A 21,545-nucleotide genomic window follows, 5' to 3' on the forward strand; every position below is an offset into this window, starting at 1 on the left:
TGACATCCGCCCAACGTGACGCGTCAGAACGAGGGGACCAGAAAATGGACCTTTACGCACCGGAGCCCGTGGATCAGTCCGAGTTTGTGTTGAACTAAAAACTCTGAAAGTAAAAACAGATTCATCGTCAAACAGCAGCTCCGCCCCTGAACGAATCTGGTTTAAATCTTATTTTACTGTTCGAGTCTCAGGTTTTAAAAACGTGAGGATCGTTTTTTTACGCGCAGAATAACGAGGATGGATTCAAACATTAGAAATAACCAAACATCTCCGAACCTGCGGCTCTGGTGTGACAGTTAACTCCGGACATATGAATCCGTCATTTCACGCATACATAATTAATGGCGAGAGGAGGGTTTCCTGCTTTGCATCACAATGGCAGCGCTTGTGCAAGCTGTAGAGCCTCCGTGATTGGAAAGGAAATTGCACAGTTAAAGAAAGCGGGTGGGTTGGGATTGGGGGGGGGGGGGGGGGGGGGCAGTAGAAGAAAGTGGGGGCCCCCAGGAGCAATCTGGCCCCCAGATACTGTCGGCGCGTGCTGTGCGTAATTAGTGCGCTCTTTCTGTCTCCAAATGGGGCAAACCGAGATTAAAAGGACAAAAACATGAAACCCAATTCCAGCGCGTCCAGACTGACCCGGTCAGGACATGAGTCTGCACCGTGAGGCATGATGGGATGTCTGGTTTTAAATCTCAGGGAGTTTGGTGAAATAATAAATCATCAGCAACAACCTTCCTCATTCTCTGGATTCTCAAGAAAAACTCATTTAGAGAAAATCCCTGTAAACAAGTGGCTCTGTGCTGGAAACAGTTGAATAATAATCCTTTCAAACTTAATTCAAGAAAACAAACAAACTCTTTAGAAACATTTCACATCATTGTAAAGGTTTAGTCAGAATATATATAGAATATACATCGTAATGTATAAATACTATGAACAGCTCAGAAATCCAGATGATCATCATCATATCTCAAAATGTTCACTACTCACTCACATGTTGAATAAGATGGGTCCTTGTGTGAAATATAGAAACTCTGCAATAACCAGAACATTAATTATTAAATACAATAAAACTTTGAACTGTTTCAAATCTAAACTGGAGAATTTGAAATATGACGCAGCAACAAAATGCAGAGAAAACAACACAACGAAGCGACTGTGGGACTAAATGTAAAATATGAGATAAAACAACATGAAACTAAGAAAATAAGAAGTTATCAGAAATGAACATGAGATTAATGAGCGTCAGACAAATTATAAATAAAAGTCTACAGGATGTCGGAGGGTTTTCATCGTCTGTTTTCAGCTTGTTTGCAGGACACGAGCTGAGTGTGTGTGTGTGTGTGTGTGTGTGTGTGTGTGTGTGTGTGGTTATTTTCCTGACAGACTTCAGTTCAGCCTCATTAGCATACAGCTGTAGAGTTACACCCCCCCCCCCATGAAGCCACACATCCACTTTCATGTGCAGCCGCTGTGATTGGTCACGCTGCTGCAGAGTCACCGAGGGCAGAGGTCGGTTACAGTTGGCACGTTACGGACGACGAGATGTTTTTGTTGGAAATAAAAAGAGAAATGTCAGAAATCATCTGTGTCATGTTTCAGTCAAACAGGTTTTCGTGGCTTGATGTTTAAAAGACAAATGTTTTTTTAATGAAACAAGAAACATTTGGATAAAATGTGAATTCAACTCCTGGAAAAGTTCAAATCTTTACATTCAAGGGAAAATCCTAAGAATTGGTCAAACATAAAAGTTTCAGTGACTTTATCCATTTTTTAAAATTGTGTTCCTTTGTGCAACATTGCAGGACACAGCACGCTGGTGGGTGTGACAGTGTGTGTTCGGTTTGTGAGCTGTTGGGTCAGTTGTGTTGTCCCACTTGTCCCCCACAGGCGAACATGGGCAGCAGGTTGGCGTTGTAGCTCAGATATTTCACTATGCAGCTTCTCAGAACCACCTGATTCTCCTCGTCCTGCAGAGAAAACGAATTATTCACTTTGTTTTTTCTTTCATAGGTTTAATATGGAATCTTAAAAAAAGTCAAATAAAAACAAACCGTCAGGGTATTTGACATTTTCTGCTGAAGCTCCTGATGGAAGTCAGAGAATCTGTCGTGATAAACGGCTAAAAACTGGCTCCGCCTGAGGAAACTGCAGAACGACACAAACACATCGTATTATTCTCGTACTTTGGTCTGAGCACGTCCTCCTGTTTATCTGCATGGAAAGACACCACGGGGTAAAATATCTTCCATCATAATCTGGGTGAAGTGACCCGGCTAAGAATCAGTGAACCCCTGCTGAACACCCCCCCCCCCCCGCAGAAGCAGCACTAACTGTGTGCTGAACGACCCCCAGCCGCCACACGGCCAATCGATTATTTTAACGGCTCATGATGCTCTGGCAGCCTCCACAATGACTTTACGAGTCAGCTGAGCGAGTGGTGTAAGTGAGGAATCGGCCGCGGCAGCGGGGAGGCCCCGGCTTTGTCTCGTCCTCCACTGGCCACAAAGACAGATTGGCGAGCTGCATAAACAGATTAGGAGGCGGGGGACAATAGACGTCCATGTCTGGGGGTCATTTGTCTTGAAACCTCAGAAGCAGGTCACCCGCTGTTTGACAAACACACACACACTCTGCAAAGTCACACCAGCGCACACACAGACATCATGAGGACAAAGACACTGGAGCTAAATCTCTGTCCCTCTCTGCTGGTAACTCTTCTCATGTGTTGACGTCTGAGTTCATCAGTCAGTGGACACACGACGAGACGCTTCACTACCTGCAGCTTCTCTGAAGACACTTCCTGTCTCTCTTTTAAAGCCCAGAACAGCCCAACAAGTACTTCTGCACAATGATGAACCACATGAATTTGATACTATCACTGACGATACCAGTTGGGTGAAACTAGTTGTTTGACAAACTGACGTTGTGCTTCCACAGCTTCTTTCTGCAGATCTGTTGCACTGGACGTGTCTGATGTCCGTATCAACCTGAGCTTCTTTTCTCTCGTTGTCATTTATGACGGGAGGAGTTTGTTTCTCCTCTGATGAAGAATAATTCATATTTAGAACCTGGGTTTGCTGCAGTTAGAGATTTATTCTAGATTACTGGATACTAATTTTCATCATTTGTCCATCGGTGCTAATGCTAACAGGTTGTAAACAGTCATAGGAAGACGTCCACTCTGACCTTTGACCTGATTCTGAAATGAGGCTCTGGAACACACTGATCGAGGATCTATGACGGGCTGAGACAGAAGCTTCTTTAAGTCTCTTCTGTCGTGGAGCGTTACCTGACTTCACTTCTAGTTTTTTTTTTTTCCTGGTCTCACCTGTACAGGTCAGGGATCAGGCCCTGGTGGTAGCGGCTCAACATCTGGCCCAGCATGTGCTGGGGTTTCCCATACAGGGTCAGGTAATTGGAGACAGGGAGGGACTTCAGAGAGAAGCAGGTGATCGTCCCCACCTGCCCGAAGCAGTCGAGGTGCAAACAGAAGTAATTCCCCGTCTCCACTCGTCCGGTCACAATCCGTCTGTCCTCCAGCTTCACATGGACAAACACACGAGACAGTGAGAGAACCTGGTGATTCATCAGAGCTGAACATGATAAGAAAACTAAACTGTTTCATTGAGCCTCGAGGAAGAGGAGGTCACATCAGATGATTTACAGCAGCTGTCGCTGAGAACAAAATCAGACCTCTGATAAAACTCTGAGCTGTGGTGAGCGAATCACACGTCTGGAAACTCGACTCAGTTTTCAAAACAACGCATCGTATGTCAAGTTCCTGTTTCCTGCTCCTTTGTGAAACCGTCACTAGAATTAAATTTACCCTGCAAAAGTTAAATGAGCAAAAAGTATCTAATAAAAATATACACACACACACGACACAGAAGAGTAAAATCTTACATGATCAAGAGGAGGATGCGTCGGTTTGATGGCAGCTGGTTCAGTAACGTGCAGGTAGTTGAATCCTCCCGGCAGCTTCCCACCTGACGACAGAGAGGTTTGATTTAAATAACTACCTCCTCCAAGGAGCTTCATGTTTCCATCTGTGTCTGTTTGACTTTAAACCTGACGACAAACATTTCACAAAAATCGTGGTGTCAATGTCAAGAGGAGGAGACAACGTTCAAAGCTCCACAACAGCAGAGTAATTACAGAACAGATTTCAGTGTTAGCTTCCACCCACAGAGGAAAACAGAGCCAAGGCAATGAACTCCTGCGGTGAAATGGCGTCTCTGCTCCGACTGAACACTGAAAAGGTCACGTGTGCGAGGAGGGCGAAGCCGAGTGGCTGTTGTGTTTATGGAACCTGTGGAGTGGCCTTGGTTACTCTGAATACACGGCATTGTTGCGCCCTGCGTCGGTTCGAGTGTCCGTCACAATAACGTCTGCAGTGGGTGGGCTGGTGAAAGATTGGAAAATGTTTCACAAAAGCATAATGAAAAAATATTTGCAGCACGAATTCTCCCAGACAACAACGTGGACGGCGGGAGGACACAGAGGACACGGAGGACCCAGAGGACAGCGTGGAGGTAAACTGACAAACCCTGAAAAAATATGTGTATATACATATATGTGTGTGGAGGAGGAGAAGGAAGACCTGTTCCGTCAAATCATTCTAGACTTGATTGTAAAACTCATCGACCCTTAAAACTCAGATCAAAACCGAACCCCCGGCCGATAACCGACCTTGAATCTTGGCCTGTTTGTACAGCGGCACCAGACGATCCATGTCAGATGGAAGTGTGTTCACTCGCTCCTGCGTCGGGTCGATCAGCTGAAGCAGCGCGGCAGCCAGCTCCTGGCCCACTTCCTTGGAGTTGAAGTTGGCGTGACACATCTCGTCTGAGTGGTAGCGACGGGAGAATTTGGTGACAGGTCCGGCTCCGTAGATGGCCGAGTCGTTGGTGAGGAAAGAGGAATTGATGACGAGTCGGCTGTCGAAGACCAGGAAGGAGCGACTGATGCTGCAGAAGGCGTCGTGGTCGACTCTTTTATTGGAAAGGTTGATGAACACCTGAAAGACGAGGATTATGTCATCATCAGATCTAAAAAAGGTACAAGTTCCTCTAACGTCAGTGGCGTTTCATCCTCGTCTGTCGAAAGCACGAGTCCGGCTGCACTGGTTTCTCTTTCTAGTCATTTCATCTAAATCTCTTTGTACTTATAGAATAGACAGAAAATATTCTTCTACTTTACAGAGATTATCCATTAAGGCAGATACAACTGGACTTTTACCAGCAGACGTTTTATGATCATTTGTCATGAAACTCAAGATTCTCAAACTTCATCATGTGATGTTAAAAGTACGAGAGGAGTTCTGAGGCTGTTTGTCAAATGTGTTTCTGATGATTGATTTAAGAAGAGACCATTTGTTATTTGAGCTGATTGAAACTCGTGAATTTGTAAAAGCTGTAAATTATTAGCTAAGTTTAAAAATCTCTGGAGTTTTCTTATGTTTCTAAGAAAAGTTTCTCACCATAACAAACTCCATGCATCCTAAAAGAGTCAAAGTGTTGACTCTATTTTCCTTCTATATTTTGGAACTTGCACTGTCTCACAGTAAAAACACTTCGACAGATAACAGGAACAACACGGTCTCAAAAAACCACAAACACAAACAACACAATTCTCTCTCAAACAATGTAAATGGGAAAAACTCCAAAATCATTGTTTGACAAACATTCTGCTGAGGAAAATTAACACAGAACCAACATCTGCTGGTGAATCCAGCTCGTCCGGCTCATCCAGCTCGGCTGAGATCCTCCATTGTTTGGAGAACGTGTTCTTTTGTCAGAAAATATCTGGTTGGTCGAACAGTAAAATCATCGTTTTAAAAGTTACCAGAAACTTTGGCTGCCGTCAGAACACTTACAGCACACTGCAGGTGGAGGGGCTCTGCGTCGGTGGTGAACGTCACGGATGTGAGGGGGTCCGGGTGTTCGCCATTGTTCATCTGGGCCAGCACGCAGTTACTGTGGACCTGGACACCGGCCTTCTCCGTGGCCGTCGCCACAGCTTTCTCCACGGCCGGGTCACTGAAGCAGGAGACGCCGGGTTCAGGAGGTGGGAGGACGACGTGGATACGAGATCCACGGACACCGAGGCTGAGCAAAGTCTCCACTGTGGTGTAGGCGTCAATATTGTTTCCATACACAACAGCATTATCTGGACAAGCATGAGAAAGAAACAGTCAGTTTAATATTTAATGATGTTTCAAAGTATCGTCAACATTTTCACACAATGACTCCTGAAGAATCTAAAGAGCGACGGAGACTCAGACAAAAGGAGTAATCGACTTAGAAGAAATAAAACTCCAACAGATGTTTATCTTAAAAATACAAAGATCCACATTCAGAGAAACAGTCATTTCTCTTTTTCAATCCAAATGTTCTCTCTTTATAAAAATCTGCACGTTTTCAAAGAGGACCAGAGATTCTTGAACCATGATGGTAAATGTATGAACAGACGTAAGAAATCAATCATCATAAATATGAGCATCTAAATGTGTTTTCCTGATAAAATCTCCTGTTCTATGATGCATGTGCTTCAGAGAAGCTTTGACATTTTACAGAACATACGCGCTCCTATATAATGTTCTCATCTTTCACTGCTTATGTTCAATTTACAAGCACAAAGCCTGAAGCATCGATGCTGTTATTCTGAAGGTCTGCGAGACAAACAGATTTAATATGAACATGAATCATTGTGAACAGTGGGAGTTTGAGTTAATATAATGTTTCTAATCCTTAATTCAGGTTTTGTGTAAACAAAAAGGATTTCTAAGAAACATGTAATGATAAAAACTGAATAAAATCTCTTCCTCATTATTCCTCATTCCATGAAGCCAGTCACAGCATTAAGACAACTGACAGTGTGAGATTTATTTTCAGGTAGAGGTATAATTAAATAATCCTGTTACTGTTTGATTTAATGAGATTATGTTCGTTTAAAACCAAATTTTTAAAAAACTGAAAAGAAAAAAAACGTGTGAGAGTCAGCTGCTGTCCACTGTCTCTGTCCATGGTGCTGAACACAAAGTCTATGTGGAGATTCCTCTCTGAGCGACATGACCCAGACTCCACATCCACTCAGAGAGTAAAGAATATTTGGTTCAATAAGACAAACCTGCCCGACCTTTCCTGTGAATGGCTGCAAGGAGCTACAGAGAATGTTCGAATTGACCATTTTAATCACAGAGAGCGTCTCAACGTGAAAAGGTTTTTCTTTAGAAACTACTTTGCAGATTTTTTTTGATACAAAAAGATTCAGAGCAGTTTTCCCCTTTAGCAGGATGAAGACAGTTTAGTGCTGCGGAGACCGATGTGGCTAAATGAGTCTACTTCACTGTGATCAATGAATTTATATCATCGATCACTTATTCTGTTCACTGCTTTTACCACTAGAGCTCCTCAACAATCAGGCTTTAATAGATGTGAGACAAAGAAAATAACTTTTGGTTCCGAGACCCATCAAAGAGCTGCAGTGTGTTGATGTTCTCCTTTATCAACATGAACATAGACTATATTGTTACGACATTAAGCAGCTGATTTAGGGAAATTATTATATGTGTTTGTAGTTTTTTAAGTCTTCAGTAGAAAGTATACGGCTTCGAGCTGAGAGCCACAGGAGATGAGTCAAACACTTTGTTGTCAGTAAGAATAATATCCTTTAAATTAGTGTCGAGACAGAACCGCTTTAGTCTAATGCTTAAATTTACATACACGTCCTGTTTCCTTCTGTTGTTATTAGAATATGGAAATAAACACGGTATCTGCTGGAGTCTGCCACTGCAATTTGCATTTATTAATGGCGTTCCTTTATGACTGGGAACGGACTAATTAGTCTGAATAAAAGCCTCACTCTAGATCGCTGCACAATTCCTTCAGAGAGCAGATTAATTTTGCTTAACGACTCTGTGTATGTTCTGCTGCTCTGAGAGGCCCGGCTCCCAGAAAGTGATATGATAATGGAAAATGGATGGAAGAGGCCGAGCTGATTCACAGAGATGAAAGATTTCTCTACAGCTAATTAGCTGCTAATTATACCGGGGCACTTCAGCTCTGACTGGCTGAGTAATGACATACTACTACAGATTACTTTAAGGTTCTCTGTGTGTGTGTGTGTGTGTGTGTAGAAGAGGTATTAACTTACCCTCCAGATCCACAAAGTTGGCACAGAGCCATTGGCGAGCAGCCATGCAGTCGTGGAGGTCGTTGAGGGTGAAGAGGTTGGAGGGAACGGGCCCGGTGTATCTGCGGCGAGCGGCCTGATTCTGCAACTCGCCTTTTGTGACGGGCTGGTTCAGATCCACTCCAGTGGGACAGGGCACCTACAACGAGTTACATCATTAAAGTAATTCACACAGAACCACAGATTCATAGGATCATTAATACTTCACCAGGTTGTAGAACGGACACTTCATAAATCCAGACTAAATTAAATGCTGCGTTTTAAAAAAAGTAAAGGAAGCACATCCTCACCCGGTACTGGAGGCCTGTGCAGAGGATGAGGTAGTCATACGGCACCTTCACACCTCCAGACACCAGCACTTGTTGGGATTCCCTCTTGATGCCCACCATCTTGCCGGTCACCACTCTGACGCAGGAACGCAGAGGGAGCTGGGCCAAGTTTCGGCTGCTGTATGCATGACTGCAGGAAACAGGACACGTGGTGAGAGAGACTCAACACCTGCTTTCTAACATGTTAGCATTTAGCTCAAAGTACTGCCGGGCCCGAGCATATACTGTAAATAAAGATGGTCAACATGGCGGCTCCAATAAGTCGGGCCAGATAATCTTGATCGCCTCTCGGTCGATTCTGTGCAGTGGGAGGAAGTCGAGACGCGTTGTCCATCTTTCCTCACAGTCTACGTGCCTCAAAGAGTTTCTAACATGGCTGTAAAATTCTGCTCTCGTCTTTTGGCTGCAGATCATCACCAGCGTTAAAATAGTAAAGGACAGATGTGATTTATTTTCTATATTTATTTATAATATAAAAGGCCGTTTCTTAGCATCACCTTGAAAAGGTAAATAACGCACAGTAGTTATTGAGTTTGGTTTTAATTCCACACTTGTGTGTTCAGATGCCAAAACATGATTTTTATTCATATCCATGTGTGACATTGTTCCACTGACTCACCTTGTGGACAGAAATCCGACGTCCTCGTGGTCGTAGTCGCCGGGGAAACCGTGGGTTGAGATCAGGGTCAGGTTGTTGAACCTCAGGTGAGGGCTACGAGAGAACAAAACCCAGCTCGGCATGAGAGGCTTTTCAGAGAAGATGGTGAATATGGACACGGCCCAGTGAGAGGAATATGTTCAGGGGAAGGACAAGTTTAAATTCTACAACGACTACATTCCTCATTCACAAGACATGTGGAGGAAGCCTGACTATTGTCAATGTCAAGAGGAAAAGAAGAATAAATAAAACTTGCTTTCATACATAAACTCTGCAACATGTTCTCCCAGGTACTAAATATTAGCATCAATCATTAAAGTAAATCAAGGATATGAGCTCAGATGTGTTGGGAAGTCAGTAACCTCAAGGATCGATGTCTTTTCTCCTCATTACCCACAGTGCAACTCAAAATATAGTTCATTTGAAGATTTGCTTTTTCCGTCTTAAACAGAGTAAAAACAAAATCTTAGTTAAATCTTCTCAGGAGAAACTTCTCCAGCCTGACCCATCCTCCTGGCTCTGATGCGTTTACTGTCCCCAGTAAAAAACACCATCTGTTGTGATGCAAATGACCTCCTTTGTGTTGGCCTACGGGACATTACACAGCTGATAAGAGCAGCTCCAACGTTTGCTGAATAGCAGAGTGTGTACCAGTGTCCAGTCTTATCTCACTGTCGCCTCTGATCACCTGCCGCGCTGCTCTTATCTCTGCTTCCTGCTAAATCTACGTCCAGCGACACAACAACTGCAGACTCCAAAAAACTGTTGCACCGATTGGACACAATTGCAATGTGACTGGACACTGAGGGTCTTTGTCACGAGTGAGACCGAAATATTTCTGGTTCTATTAATGTAAAAATGAACAGAGGCACAGTTAAAGAGGATGTGATGCAGTTAAACAGTGACTAACAACAATTGTTTGGGGGCTTTGACCCCCCCCAATGAAATAATCATTTCAATAGGGCCTTCGCACTGTCGGGCCCTAATAATAACAATAACATCAAGCATCAGACAATGGCTGCACTCAAACTTTCCTTGTTAATCTGAGCCAGGAGGTGGATTTATGGAGCAGCGCTGAGGCATTAAGGCCAATTATTGGTGTCTGGAAGCGACTGAATCAGCGGGTCTGGATTTGTTCTGTTATCAGCCGGTGACAGGCGGCCGCGGTGACCCTGCAGCCTGACCGCGGCGAGCGGAGGGCCGAGCCGCTGCAGAGCTCTTTATCTGTCTGACCCCGTCCCAGTCTGTAATGGAGTTGGGGGGGTGGTGGTGGTGGTGGTGCTGCTGGGCTGGATTCAATGAGCACATGGAAAGCTGTGTCGGGGTGGGGGCTGAGGGGGTGGGATGTTTGGGCAGGGCTGATAAGCGGGGCCCCAGCAGGCCGAAACTGACCCATCATTCACCGTCTCAATGTGTCGCCGCCTCGCCATTAGTTCAGCGGACACTAACTGTCTCATTAGTCAACTCATTAGTGACAGCAAACACAGATCACTGCAGCAGATCCCTGACGGGGGAAACAGTGGAGTGGCTAATTAAAGGGGGCCAGCGCTGGCCCTCCTGAATGCCAGGGCCTCAGACAGCTGCGTGCACACACTCTGCACCGGGGGCCATGCCAGCCTCAGCAGCTCTGCAACCAGCGAAATCTCAATCGCACTAAACAACAACCCCGGTTGCCTGGCAGCTATCGCCGGGTTCCGAATCAGCAGCCCAGCGCTTCTTATTATTTGCCGGAGCAGTTAATCTCACAAAGCGAGGATGAAGGCAAACATGTAAGACGCTCGACCCGGAGTCAAGTGACATTTCCAGAGATTGGATTCCTGAAATAAAGACGATAAAGAAATGAAAGAGGAGCTTTACTGTGGCTTCAGGGTCTCTGTGCGACAGCGTGGAGTTCTCCTGTAAAGACGCAGCAGAATCGCTGATCAACGTGATCATGTGAACACTTTTCATTATTACAGCTGCCATCTGTCCATTATCCCTCCTGAACCGTCTCAGGGATCTTTATGAGAGACGCCTTTGTGCTTTTAAACCACATGTGGTGTGATTACTGGCTCCAGGAGATAAAAGTGTCCCCCTTACCTGCCTGTGTTAAACATATAGATTCAGACAGTGTTTCCTCTGCTGGTATGAATCCTGGTTCTGAAGGTCTGTGTCTAACAATGGCTCCTGATATTTCCTCAGGCTTATTTAACACCTTTAAAAACAGCTCATGAACGTGTCAGTTCATTAGTTAGTGTAACTGGGAGGAACTGATGCTTTTGTCAGGGTCGAGTTTCAGCAGATTAATCTACAGTTGGTGCACTGGTGAATATTTGGGGCAGAAGGAGGGAGTCTGGGGGATTGAGTCAAAATAAACTCCAGCGTGTTGTGTGTGTTTGAACAACAGATAAATCAGATTACACTTTTGATACACACACAATACTCAGTTGGATTAATTAATGAATTGCTGGTTTCTGAGCAAATGATGAAGCTGTGGTTTGTCCTGGATGAAACCTGCGTGATGACATCTACAGCACATCGGGGAGAAAAATGACACGGAGGCAAACTCACCACAGGCAGAGCACCTCGAGGAAAGATAAACCCGTGTCAGACGCCCCCACCACCACGATCTGGGCATTAATGGTGACCTTTGGCTCCAAGGTTAACTTTCTGCTGATGAGGTAGAGAGCGAACGGTGCCTGAGAGAAAAACAACAGTCAGACTCAAGTGCCACTTTCTGATGAATGCAGAAAATGAAAAGATAAAACACAGATGTTTTTATGAACCCACAGGTTTATTACTTAATACACATTGTCTCTTATATTTAACAGTTTCTTTTATATTCTTTTTCTCTTGTCATCAGGTCAAAATCCTGGATGAAGGTTAGAGAGAAAGAAAATAGAAACAATAGAGTTTCACAGTGGTTGTAGCAATGAAAGACCAGATTTCTTATAAGTTTGAAATTCAAATCCTGTAAGTTAAAAATAAAATCCTACTTTGTGTTCTCACCAATATCCTCAAGATTTAAGGTTATATAAAATATTCAGTTTTGGATGAATGAAGAAACCTGGAGTCAGAGCACTACAGATAAAAATAGTTCTGCTGCTTCTGTTAACACACAAATGATGCACTAAAATACTTTGCTGCTCATATTCAGGTTGATGACTTTAGTGTAATGACTTGACACAGTTTACATTCACAAGTTAACTTATAAAAAAACGTTAGAGGAAAGAAACGACGCTCAAAAGGCTTCATGTGCCTCCTTTAAACAAAACCATGATCAGATTTTGAATCTTTGTCTTGCCGATGTGTTTGTTACCTCAGGTAGGTTTTATAAAATGCCTCCATGCGTCCACCTGAATTCTGCAGGAATGAACCAGATGTCGACAGAAGAACTAAACTCATCAATCTCATCTGCATGTGTGTTAGAGCAGGTGCAGCAGCTCTCATGCTGGAGGAGCTTCACCTTTACACACAGCGACCGCAGCTTCTGCTTAATACGACTCTGTATTGACAGAGAGGGAACAGGTGCTTTAAATTAGATTAATCTTTCCTGGGGCCACATCAGGAGGCAGAGACAAAGCTCGGAGGCGAAGCTCTTATCTGACACGGCAGCCTGGAAATCACAGCTGCCGCGTTACCAAGGCGAAAGGGGCGGACTCGGTTTGATGGAGTGAAATAAACACGAGCGTGCACGGAGCAATGCCGTGCACGTGGTAAATATTTGAAGTAGAGACCATTAAAATAAATCACAGCCACACAGAAACCACACGTAGCTTGAGCTTAAATAGAGACGATGCAGCGATGGAATTATCATCAGTCACCTGTTGCAGCAGTGACACAGGAACGAACAAACTGAGGCTCTAAAAACCAAATTGAAACCATGCACGTACAGGACAAGGGTGTCCGCACATTTCTGACTGTAGAGACCATAAAGAGTAAAGTTTAAGACGTCACCTCATAATTAAAGAGGAAGCTGCCGAGAGGAGAATAACCTTTAACTCTAAAATTCAGTCGCACCAAATCTACGCATCAGTGAACTCGTTTGTCTTTCTGCCTTCACACGGCAACACGTTCATCTCAACGCTGCTTCTTTCAGTGAACTTTCAACTTGGTTTAGTGCTTCAGCAGAAATTCTTTTGAGGTTTTTTTTGCATATGATTTGAAAAATTTAAAATAAAAATAAATTCTCTTCAAGTTGATCATTGGTCATTAACCCATCTTTGATTTGTAGGGTCGAGATGAGATCAGTGTAAATGTGGGTTTGTGAATTTAAAAGAACTAGTTAGTGACTTTCTAAATTTGTGGCTTGACACATTTAAAATGTGGAATATCTGCTCAGTGTTAAAGAAGCTGCTCAGATGGGACGCTGAGCTTGTCCCATGAAACAGCTCCATCTAGTGGTCACATCCACAGCCTGCTGTGCTCCCTCTGTCAGCTCATTAACATTCCCTGGCAGGCTGCTCGCTGTCAGCCAGCTGCTGCTGCGCTCACCTGCTCCTCTGTGATCCGGCTGGACGGGGCGTTGATGCCAAGCTCCTCCAGCGGGTAGATGATCTGGCGTCGTGGACGGACGGGAACCGCACAGTTGAGGACAAAATCCAGATGGTGGACGCAGGAATTCTGAGAGCAGAGTAAGAGGGCGCGTGTCACTGAGCTCAGAGACAGAAGAACCCCTGAGAGGTTAAACAGCAGCAGTGACAGAGCTCAGGAGGCAAAGTGATAACGAGCTCTGGTGAAAAGGTTCGATGATGCAAGGTTTACACCACTGAGCTGATTATGACTGGAGACATCTCCGAGACTCATCCACTGCCCGAGCCAGGTCTCATCCTCTGCCATTATTCTATTTGCACCATCTCTCAGCCTGGTGCTTGTTTGTGGAAGGTAATTAGCAGAGGAAGTGGAGGCCTCTACATGTTGAGGAAATGTCTTATTATGGTGTGGAGAGGTGGAGCTGGCAGCACCGTCAGCACCTGCTGCCCTGACCCCGGGGACCGCACAGTGCTGAGGGCCACTCACTGCAAAAAGTTACGCTCTACAAAGCTGGAATATTTTTACATTTAAAAAAACTTTACAATACAGTTTACATGCATCAGGTTTCAGGTCAATTTTGCTTTTTTCAGTTGAATTAACTGTTAAAAATGTTGCATCATAAAGATAAATGATGAAACATGACTGATATAAAAAAGTTCCAATATGTGCAAATAATATGTTTTGCGATGTGTAGTGTGAAATTCGTTGTGACCATCATCATGAATCTAATATTCCTCTTTCTCTTAATAGAATTAATTTATCCTGGAGGATCAAAGTTAAATTATCACTTTGGTCAACAAGTGAAATCTTCTCATGACTGAATGTTTGGAGGGCTTGATATTTTTTGCAGTGTATGAACTGAGGATCATTACACTCGAGACAATCAGCACTGGGAGGGGCCTGGTGTTGATGGGTGGCCGGCGGGGGCCCGGGGGCCCCTGTGCACAAACCTGCTGGATGTGGTGTGGGGGGTAGAGTCGGTGGTACAGGCAGGATCTGTGAGACAGGCGCAGGACGTCTTTAAACACGTGTTTGGTGAAGTGCTGGAAGGACGGTTTGAGGACAAAGTGGCGAATCCGAGCGTGCTCCTCGGAGCTGTGGTGGCTGAAATAGATGAAGCTCTCGATGTTGTAGTGGGCGCGGATGAACTCGATTTCCTGACAAAGAGAATCAAGTTCGTTATGAAGATTCATTCAGATCGAGAAACATTTCCAGGATTGATATTTGTTCTTTATATTAAAAAAAACAAACGATTAAACATATTTTATTGAAACTTGTAAGGGCGGGGGAAGGGGCCAAGAAGGAATTCATTAACATTTAGAGAAGTTTCAATTTTGATGTGTTGAGTCAGAGAACTACCTGTTCGTCTCCGATGATCACAATCCCCACGACCTCCACGCCCACCTGAGCCACGAAGGCCTGCAGCTTCAGCCCGTCCTGAAACAAACAGAACAAGATCAATATGGAAATGAACGTGTTGAGCTGAATGTACCTCCCGAGTTCAAGCACAAGCCGAGTGCAGCGCCATGAATACTCATGAAGCGTCTGCTTTCTCATTCGAGAAGTAATTATCAGTGCTGGAGCTGCAGCAGCTGGGGTGTCAGTCAGAGAGAAGCCGTTCGGCTGAATTCTCACCAATCTGTTCGCTGGCATACGTGTGATATTCCTGGTTATTCCAAGACAATCATAATACCAGCTCCACTCACATGGTCCAAAACACTCGTTTTAAAGATAAAGGGAGAAACATTTGAATATCAACCCCGACACTGTCTCTATTAACAGTTTAAAACATTTGAGGCCAGTTTATATTCCAGAAAAATGGTCAATATTTCTATTTATATATATATTTGGCTCAATTAGCCGACTCCATGTGGATGACAGATGAAAGCAAGTTAAAAACTAAGTACATTAGCAAACATTAGAATCACGAAGCTGAGTGTGTTGACTGACTGGGTCACTGCGGCTCTGGTAGAAACAGTCCAGGTCCTCCAGCAGGGACTCGCTCAGTGTCAGACCCTCGACCAGAGAGGAGACAGCAGGTCGGTCTGCAGCCACAGCCGGTCTCACCTCCACAGGCCTGAGAACAACCACAGAATTAACACAGAGGAACAGTGGCCTGTAAACATGGTGTGTGTGCAGGTTACAAGTGTCAAGCAGCCTCAGTTTGAAAGTTGTGATTCAGGAAGGTTGATCGGCTGCAGGTTCTGTGACGGAGCAAGTGTCACGTTAAGACTCAAGCATGTAAGAAACAGGTGATGATCTTAAAGGACGACCCACCTCAGCCCGACACGGTGGAAAATGTAGAGTTCGTTCACCAAAGCACTGTTGGCACGTGGCGGCACCCGGAGGAAGCTCTGCAGCAATGGAAACGCAGCGGAATAAGTCGGTAACGTGATGACGCAGAAATCCAGATCCTGATAAGACAAGAAATTCAGAGTGTCACAAATAAAGGTCATTTTTTAAATTATCCCAAAGAATCGTTGAAATCATAATGTGTGAGGGAATCCTTCTGCCTGATAATTATTTTATTATTCCAGGCACATAAGTATTTATTTTAACATTGCTGAGGTTTAAAGGAACTTATAGAAGAATGTGACAGATTTCTACAACTCAAATAAAAGCCCAGCAGGCAGTGTCCTTCACTTGACATGTAAAGATAATACTCACAGGGAAACATTTGAACACATATGGAAGAAAGTCCAGTGATCTGGAAAAGAAGGAGGAGAGGATGATGTTAAGTGAAAATATGTTTCTGTGCCAGTGGGAGAATCAAAGCCAGGATGGTGATCACTGTGGTGGAACAACTGGACGACCAATCTGCCCGTTGATCCAGCTCAACCCCTCGCCTTCAGCTCGCTGTCGCTTTAAGCGCAGCTCTCATTAATAACATGCTCACTCTCGGCAGGGAGCGAATCGACTCCATATTCAGTAACAGCTGGGAGGTACGGAGGCGTGGAGCGGAGCTCAGCAGGAGCCAACTAACAGTCGGTCTGCTTTCACACAGCATATGACTGATGTAACGCTGGACGGCTGCCACCGGTGCTCAGGGAAACACTTTCAAAACAGGATTAAAAATTGATTTCTGATCGCTGTCAGATCCATTAACCCTCGTTTCAACAACGCACTATTTTGTTTTGCAAAAGAAAAAGGCAAAAACATTCATGTTAAAGGTTATTCATACATGTTGATATAAATAGCATTTCTACACAATATATTAATTATTAATGCTTACTAATTTTATAAATATACATTTTTATATAATTTAGTATTTTGAAATGAACATACAGTTTCACTTTCACCAGTTTTCAGTCACTAGTGTTTTTAATAAAACACAATCAGTAGTGCAGAGTAGTCGAGCTGCATCAAGCTTTTCTATACACTTGATATTATTGATGAGGGGAAAAAAACAAGGTGAGGTTTATCCTGCAACTTTAGAACCGTTACCTCATTTCATATTTCTTGTCGATGACGAAGAGCTGGATACAGAAAGCGTTGGGTTTCTGTGACAACTCTTCTCCAGCTGAACATGTTCGCTTGTGCTGAAAGGAACAGAGAATTGTTTTTTTTTTAAATATACAAATTGTAGAAATTAAAGAAATATATGAATGAATAAACGCAAAAGAGAAAGGATTAGAAATACGCAAACATAAATACAGAAATATAAATACACCGATTTAAATGTATAGAAAGTACAGAAAACCCTCATCACACAATTATATCTACTCAGATTTAATTTATATTGATGCTAAATTTCTTCCATGTTTGAAGTCACCTGTTGTAAAGTGGAGGTTTGACTTTGTCTCAGTTCCTCGTCATCTTCTCCCGGGTCAGTCGACACAGCCGGTTCACAGAGTTCAGTTTGTTGTGGTTTGTACAAATCATTGAAGTCACTGAGCTCAAAGCCGCGACGCAGCTTTTTCAAATCGACATCAGCAGTGACGCAGATGAAACCAACAGTGACGCCAGCAACCTGGGAAACAAAGGAAACAAAGGCCTTTAAACACTTTCTGATTGTATGAGATTCAACAGTTTCCAATTTAGAGCAGAGATTATTTCATGCAAAAATGTTTAAGAAAATAATTTTGAATAAATCTTGAGAAAGTTTAAATATCTGGAACATATTTAAAAAACATGGTGAGACTGTCTGTTCTGAGCGCTGAACATTTTCAGAGCAAAATGCTTCAGATGTGTGGACACAATATGTTCAGTGAGAGCATGTGAGAGCACCGGCCAAGTATCAGCTCGTATCTGCCATATGCTGCCGTGAACACCTCCCAACTGGGAGGGAAGATCTGTCGTCTCCCGGACCCCAGCAGGGTTTCTGACAGAGCATCAGAGATCTGCCTTCACATCATGTTTAGGATCAGTAACGACAAATCATTTACCAAAAAAAACAAAAACTCTTTCCTAAAAGGAAATCTGTGAGTGCAAGAGTCTCAAATCTGGAACAAACCTCACAAACAGCTGAGTGATTATCTTCATTCTGAGCCTCAATGAGTTCTGCCAGGACGTACGGCTGATCCAAGAGTTTAGTGTACCGGTTAAATATGTGCATGATGTCGTCATGATCCTCCTCCCTGCAACACACAAGAGAAACGTTTTTATATCACAAAGAATCTGATTATTCTGTGAAAGGAATCAATGGTGCTGGACCCACAGAGCAGCAAAATGTTGCCTTCACTTTAGCAAGTTATTACGAAGTAGATGCAAATCAGACATTCTGAAAATTGTTCATCGCAGTCACCTCTGAGCCTCTCATAAAACATGGGTTCAATTAAAGACATTACAGTTAAGTTTGATTTGTGAGCGTGGCCATTTGAAGGCAGAAGTTCACTGTGTTGATAGGAGGAATCGTCACCTGGCAGAGCGGATATGAAGTCTGGGACAGTGCTGCCATCTGTGGCAGATCAATGCTAAGCACCGAGGGCCGGGCTCCGTCAGGCGCTGCAGCCACTCGAACGTGTCTTTCAGTGCCGGCTCTACACAAACAGAAGTCACGAGGCTGAGTCTCATGAAATTCAAGTTAAAAGTTAGCAATGAATCTGAAGCAGCTCCTCACCTAGATCAATGATGTTCGGGGTGACCAGGCAGATGTATTCAAGCTCTGGGACGGCATTAAACACAGCTCTGTAAAAGATGCAGGACAAGAGAAGTGAGTAGATCTTAGTTTAAATATCTCATCTATAATCATGTGGTGGCTTCAAACCTTATCCTGGTCTACCTCATTATCTTCTTCACACTGGCTGTCGCAAAGTTCTTCTGTGCCACGAAAAGGTGGAGGAAGAGTGTGTTCAGAGGCTGCAGACAGAATCCAAACAGCAGATAGAGAAAGAGAATTACACTTAAGAGCAACTCTACATCAGCAGATCGTTTTTGTCCAGATTCATGATTTGTACTCACCGTGCAGTTTTCAGCGCTGAAGTGTTTCTGCAGGAAACGTTGCCAGTGAGCCTGATCCACCAAACCTCCAACAGGGTGATCCAGGAAGGAAGCGTGGGCCAAGATGTCATCTTTTCTGTTGGTCACGGTCACAGCCAGGTTGGCTTTTTCTCTGGATGGGACAAGAGAGCAGATAAGACAGAAACTAGAATCAAGAAATTCTGTGTAGACGACATTAAACTCAGATCTAATAAAATGATTGTTTCTCTTACAGCAGTGGAATAATATTCACTCTCCCAGAGATCGTCAGAGCACTGGAGCTGATGAGGCTGTTGATCCCCTGAGCGTCGGCAGATTCACTCCTCACGAGGACAGCCTCCACCTCCTCCCCGCTGTCTGAGGTCATGGTCCTCATCTTCATTGGAATTGGTTACAAGAATACAAAAAATAAAATAAGGATTAGACCATTATTTAATATTTTAAAAACTAGCTTCACGTGCTACACTGTTCGGAGGCAGCTGCCTCATCAAAGGCAGCTTTGTCCAGATTCATACTCACCTGATCCACCGAAGCTCCAACAGGGTGATCCAGGAAGGAAGCGTGGGCCAAGATGTCGTCTTTTCTCTTCGTCAGAGTCACAGCCAGGTTGGCTTTTTCTCTGGATGGGACAAGAGAGCAGATAAGACAGAGAAACAAGAATCAGGAAATTCTGTGTAAACGACATTAAACTCAGATCTAACAAACAGATTTCACGACATCTCCCTTTGTGGTAGTGATTTCAACTATTTGTTTTATGAGGATGGAGATTACCATCTTTCTCTTTTAGCAGCAATATTACATTTATGAAACATGAGTACTACATTGGATTGAAATAAAATTGTAACTTTGATAAAAACAGTACAAGGAAACAACTATGGCATCAAACACAACTACATTCACATGATTAAACACACTAGTACATGTAGACAAGTTAAAATACATAAGTATAACATGAACATTCAGTGCTGCATGAAATTAAACCAAGACAATGACACCACACAGTATTGTAATAAACTTTATTTGTTGGAGAATTAAAGGTTGTGTGAAGCCATTAGCTCAGTCTGGTCCAAGACAGAAATTCACCCACACGGAATAAAACAACCTTTATTTATGAGAGTCACAGGCCAGAAACAAAAAGCAAGAAGCTGCACAGAGACCAACGATAGGAAGAGGCAGCCACACAACGAACACAGCAATCACCACGAGACACAGGAGTGAAGTGAAGACTGAAGCAGAACTCCCTCTGAATGAACGAGGCTCTCACACGTGACACCTCTTTAAAAACTAGTTGATGAGAAAACACAACAATTCATTTTCTCCCGAAAAGTTAACCTGGAACATAAAAGTGAGTTGACTTATCTCCATTAATCCGCCACAGACTCCGTCCACGTGGGACTGAAACACGGAGCTCCGGGTGGAATCAGGAGCTGTGTCTGCTAAAAGCTGCAGAGTCTCGGAGCAGCTGCTGCGGCCTGACCTCACGTTCACACCGGAGCCAGGTGAGACTCAGCGCGTCATCATCAGTCGTCTCAGGTGCGCGGGAAGTCCACACTGCGGGGGCGTGTCCACAGGAAGAGGACCCTCCCCTTCTCCCCCTCCCCCCCCCTCCCCCCCAGCTACAGACCAACAGGAAGCCAACATTTAAACTTTAAATCTTTTCACTGTTACAAATAAAAACGAGTTTCAGCTCCTGAAAATTAAAAAGCTTTAAACTTGACCACACTTGGAAAATACTGATAGATTTTAATTAATATTATAATTTGTTAATAAGTATAATTACGTCTGTTTATTATATTTTTGTCTCATGAGTTCACAGTGATACTGGGAATCTTTCTCCTTCTGATATCAGGCTGCTCAACTCATTTGAAATGATTCTTACGTGCTAACACGTGTAACACATGAATAGTTAAGATCTAATTATTGTCTTTTTATTGCTCTTTCATTGACCTCATTAACTTGATTCCCTTCACTGACCTGTGCTTTCTGACTGTGTGTGTGTGTGTGTGTGAACACATTAAGATGAATTGAATCCTCGGGATCGATAACGTTGAATCTGAATATTTATCACAATCGGTTTGCATTTGTTCATGTGAAACTTTGTTTTAAAGTTAATTTAAAACCAAACTGAACGCCATTTTAACTATGAACAGAGTAACGAGTCCCTCGGGTGGTTGGTTCAGTGAAAGGATTCAGTGTTTGATGATGAGCTCCTCTGAAGTTCACCAGCTCAGGATCTTTATCAGTAAAGTTTAGTTTCTCTTACAGCAGTTGAATGTTTTCACTCGTCAGAGCTCCGGAGCTGAGGAGGCTGTCGATCAACCTGAGACCCGCAGAGTGACTCCTCCTCGCGGCCACAGCCTCCACCTCCTCCCCGCCGCCTGCTCCTCTCTGTGCTCGCCTTCACCGGAGATAAAACTCTTTTTAAATATTCG

At 43.7% G+C, this 21,545-nt stretch overlaps 1 protein-coding gene across 1 annotated transcript; it reads right to left on the reverse strand.

Annotated features, from left to right (window-relative positions):
- Positions 1-1,621: 1,621 nt before the first annotated feature.
- Positions 1,622-21,511, reverse strand: cfap61 (cilia and flagella associated protein 61). Its single transcript, XM_069514583.1, has 26 exons — positions 21,377-21,511; positions 19,633-19,732; positions 19,347-19,489; positions 19,096-19,246; positions 18,917-18,993; positions 18,755-18,822; positions 18,554-18,674; positions 18,149-18,272; positions 17,468-17,665; positions 17,140-17,234; positions 16,363-16,402; positions 15,973-16,109; positions 15,646-15,772; positions 15,055-15,132; positions 14,646-14,852; positions 13,657-13,785; positions 11,734-11,861; positions 9,145-9,237; positions 8,487-8,655; positions 8,158-8,335; positions 5,879-6,171; positions 4,693-5,020; positions 3,907-3,989; positions 3,332-3,543; positions 2,055-2,148; positions 1,622-1,970 (listed from the first exon to the last, which is right to left on the reverse strand). Exons 3-26 carry the CDS (start codon positions 19,487-19,489, stop codon positions 1,860-1,862), a joined length of 3,384 nt encoding a protein of 1,127 aa, XP_069370684.1. The 5' UTR covers positions 19,633-19,732; positions 21,377-21,511; the 3' UTR covers positions 1,622-1,859.
- Between the last annotated feature and the right edge of the window lie 34 nt (positions 21,512-21,545).

Source organism: Paralichthys olivaceus, chromosome 19, assembly GCF_024713975.1.
Source record: "Paralichthys olivaceus isolate ysfri-2021 chromosome 19, ASM2471397v2, whole genome shotgun sequence".
Lineage (NCBI taxonomy): Eukaryota > Metazoa > Chordata > Actinopteri > Pleuronectiformes > Paralichthyidae > Paralichthys > Paralichthys olivaceus.

What these genes read in the sequence shown, in the direction of transcription:
- cfap61 (XM_069514583.1), bottom strand. Translation starts at nt 19,489, where the DNA reads ATGAGGACCATGACCTCAGACAGCGGGGAGGAGGTGGAGGCTGTCCTC. An exon ending in GTGAATATTATTCCACTGCT is followed by an intron (nt 19,247 to 19,346) that starts GTAAGAGAAACA and finishes TGTCCCATCCAG; the next exon opens with AGAAAAAGCCAACCTGGCTG. An exon ending in AAACCTCCACTTTACAACAG is followed by an intron (nt 17,235 to 17,467) that starts GTGACTTCAAAC and finishes TGTTCCTTTCAG; the next exon opens with CACAAGCGAACATGTTCAGC.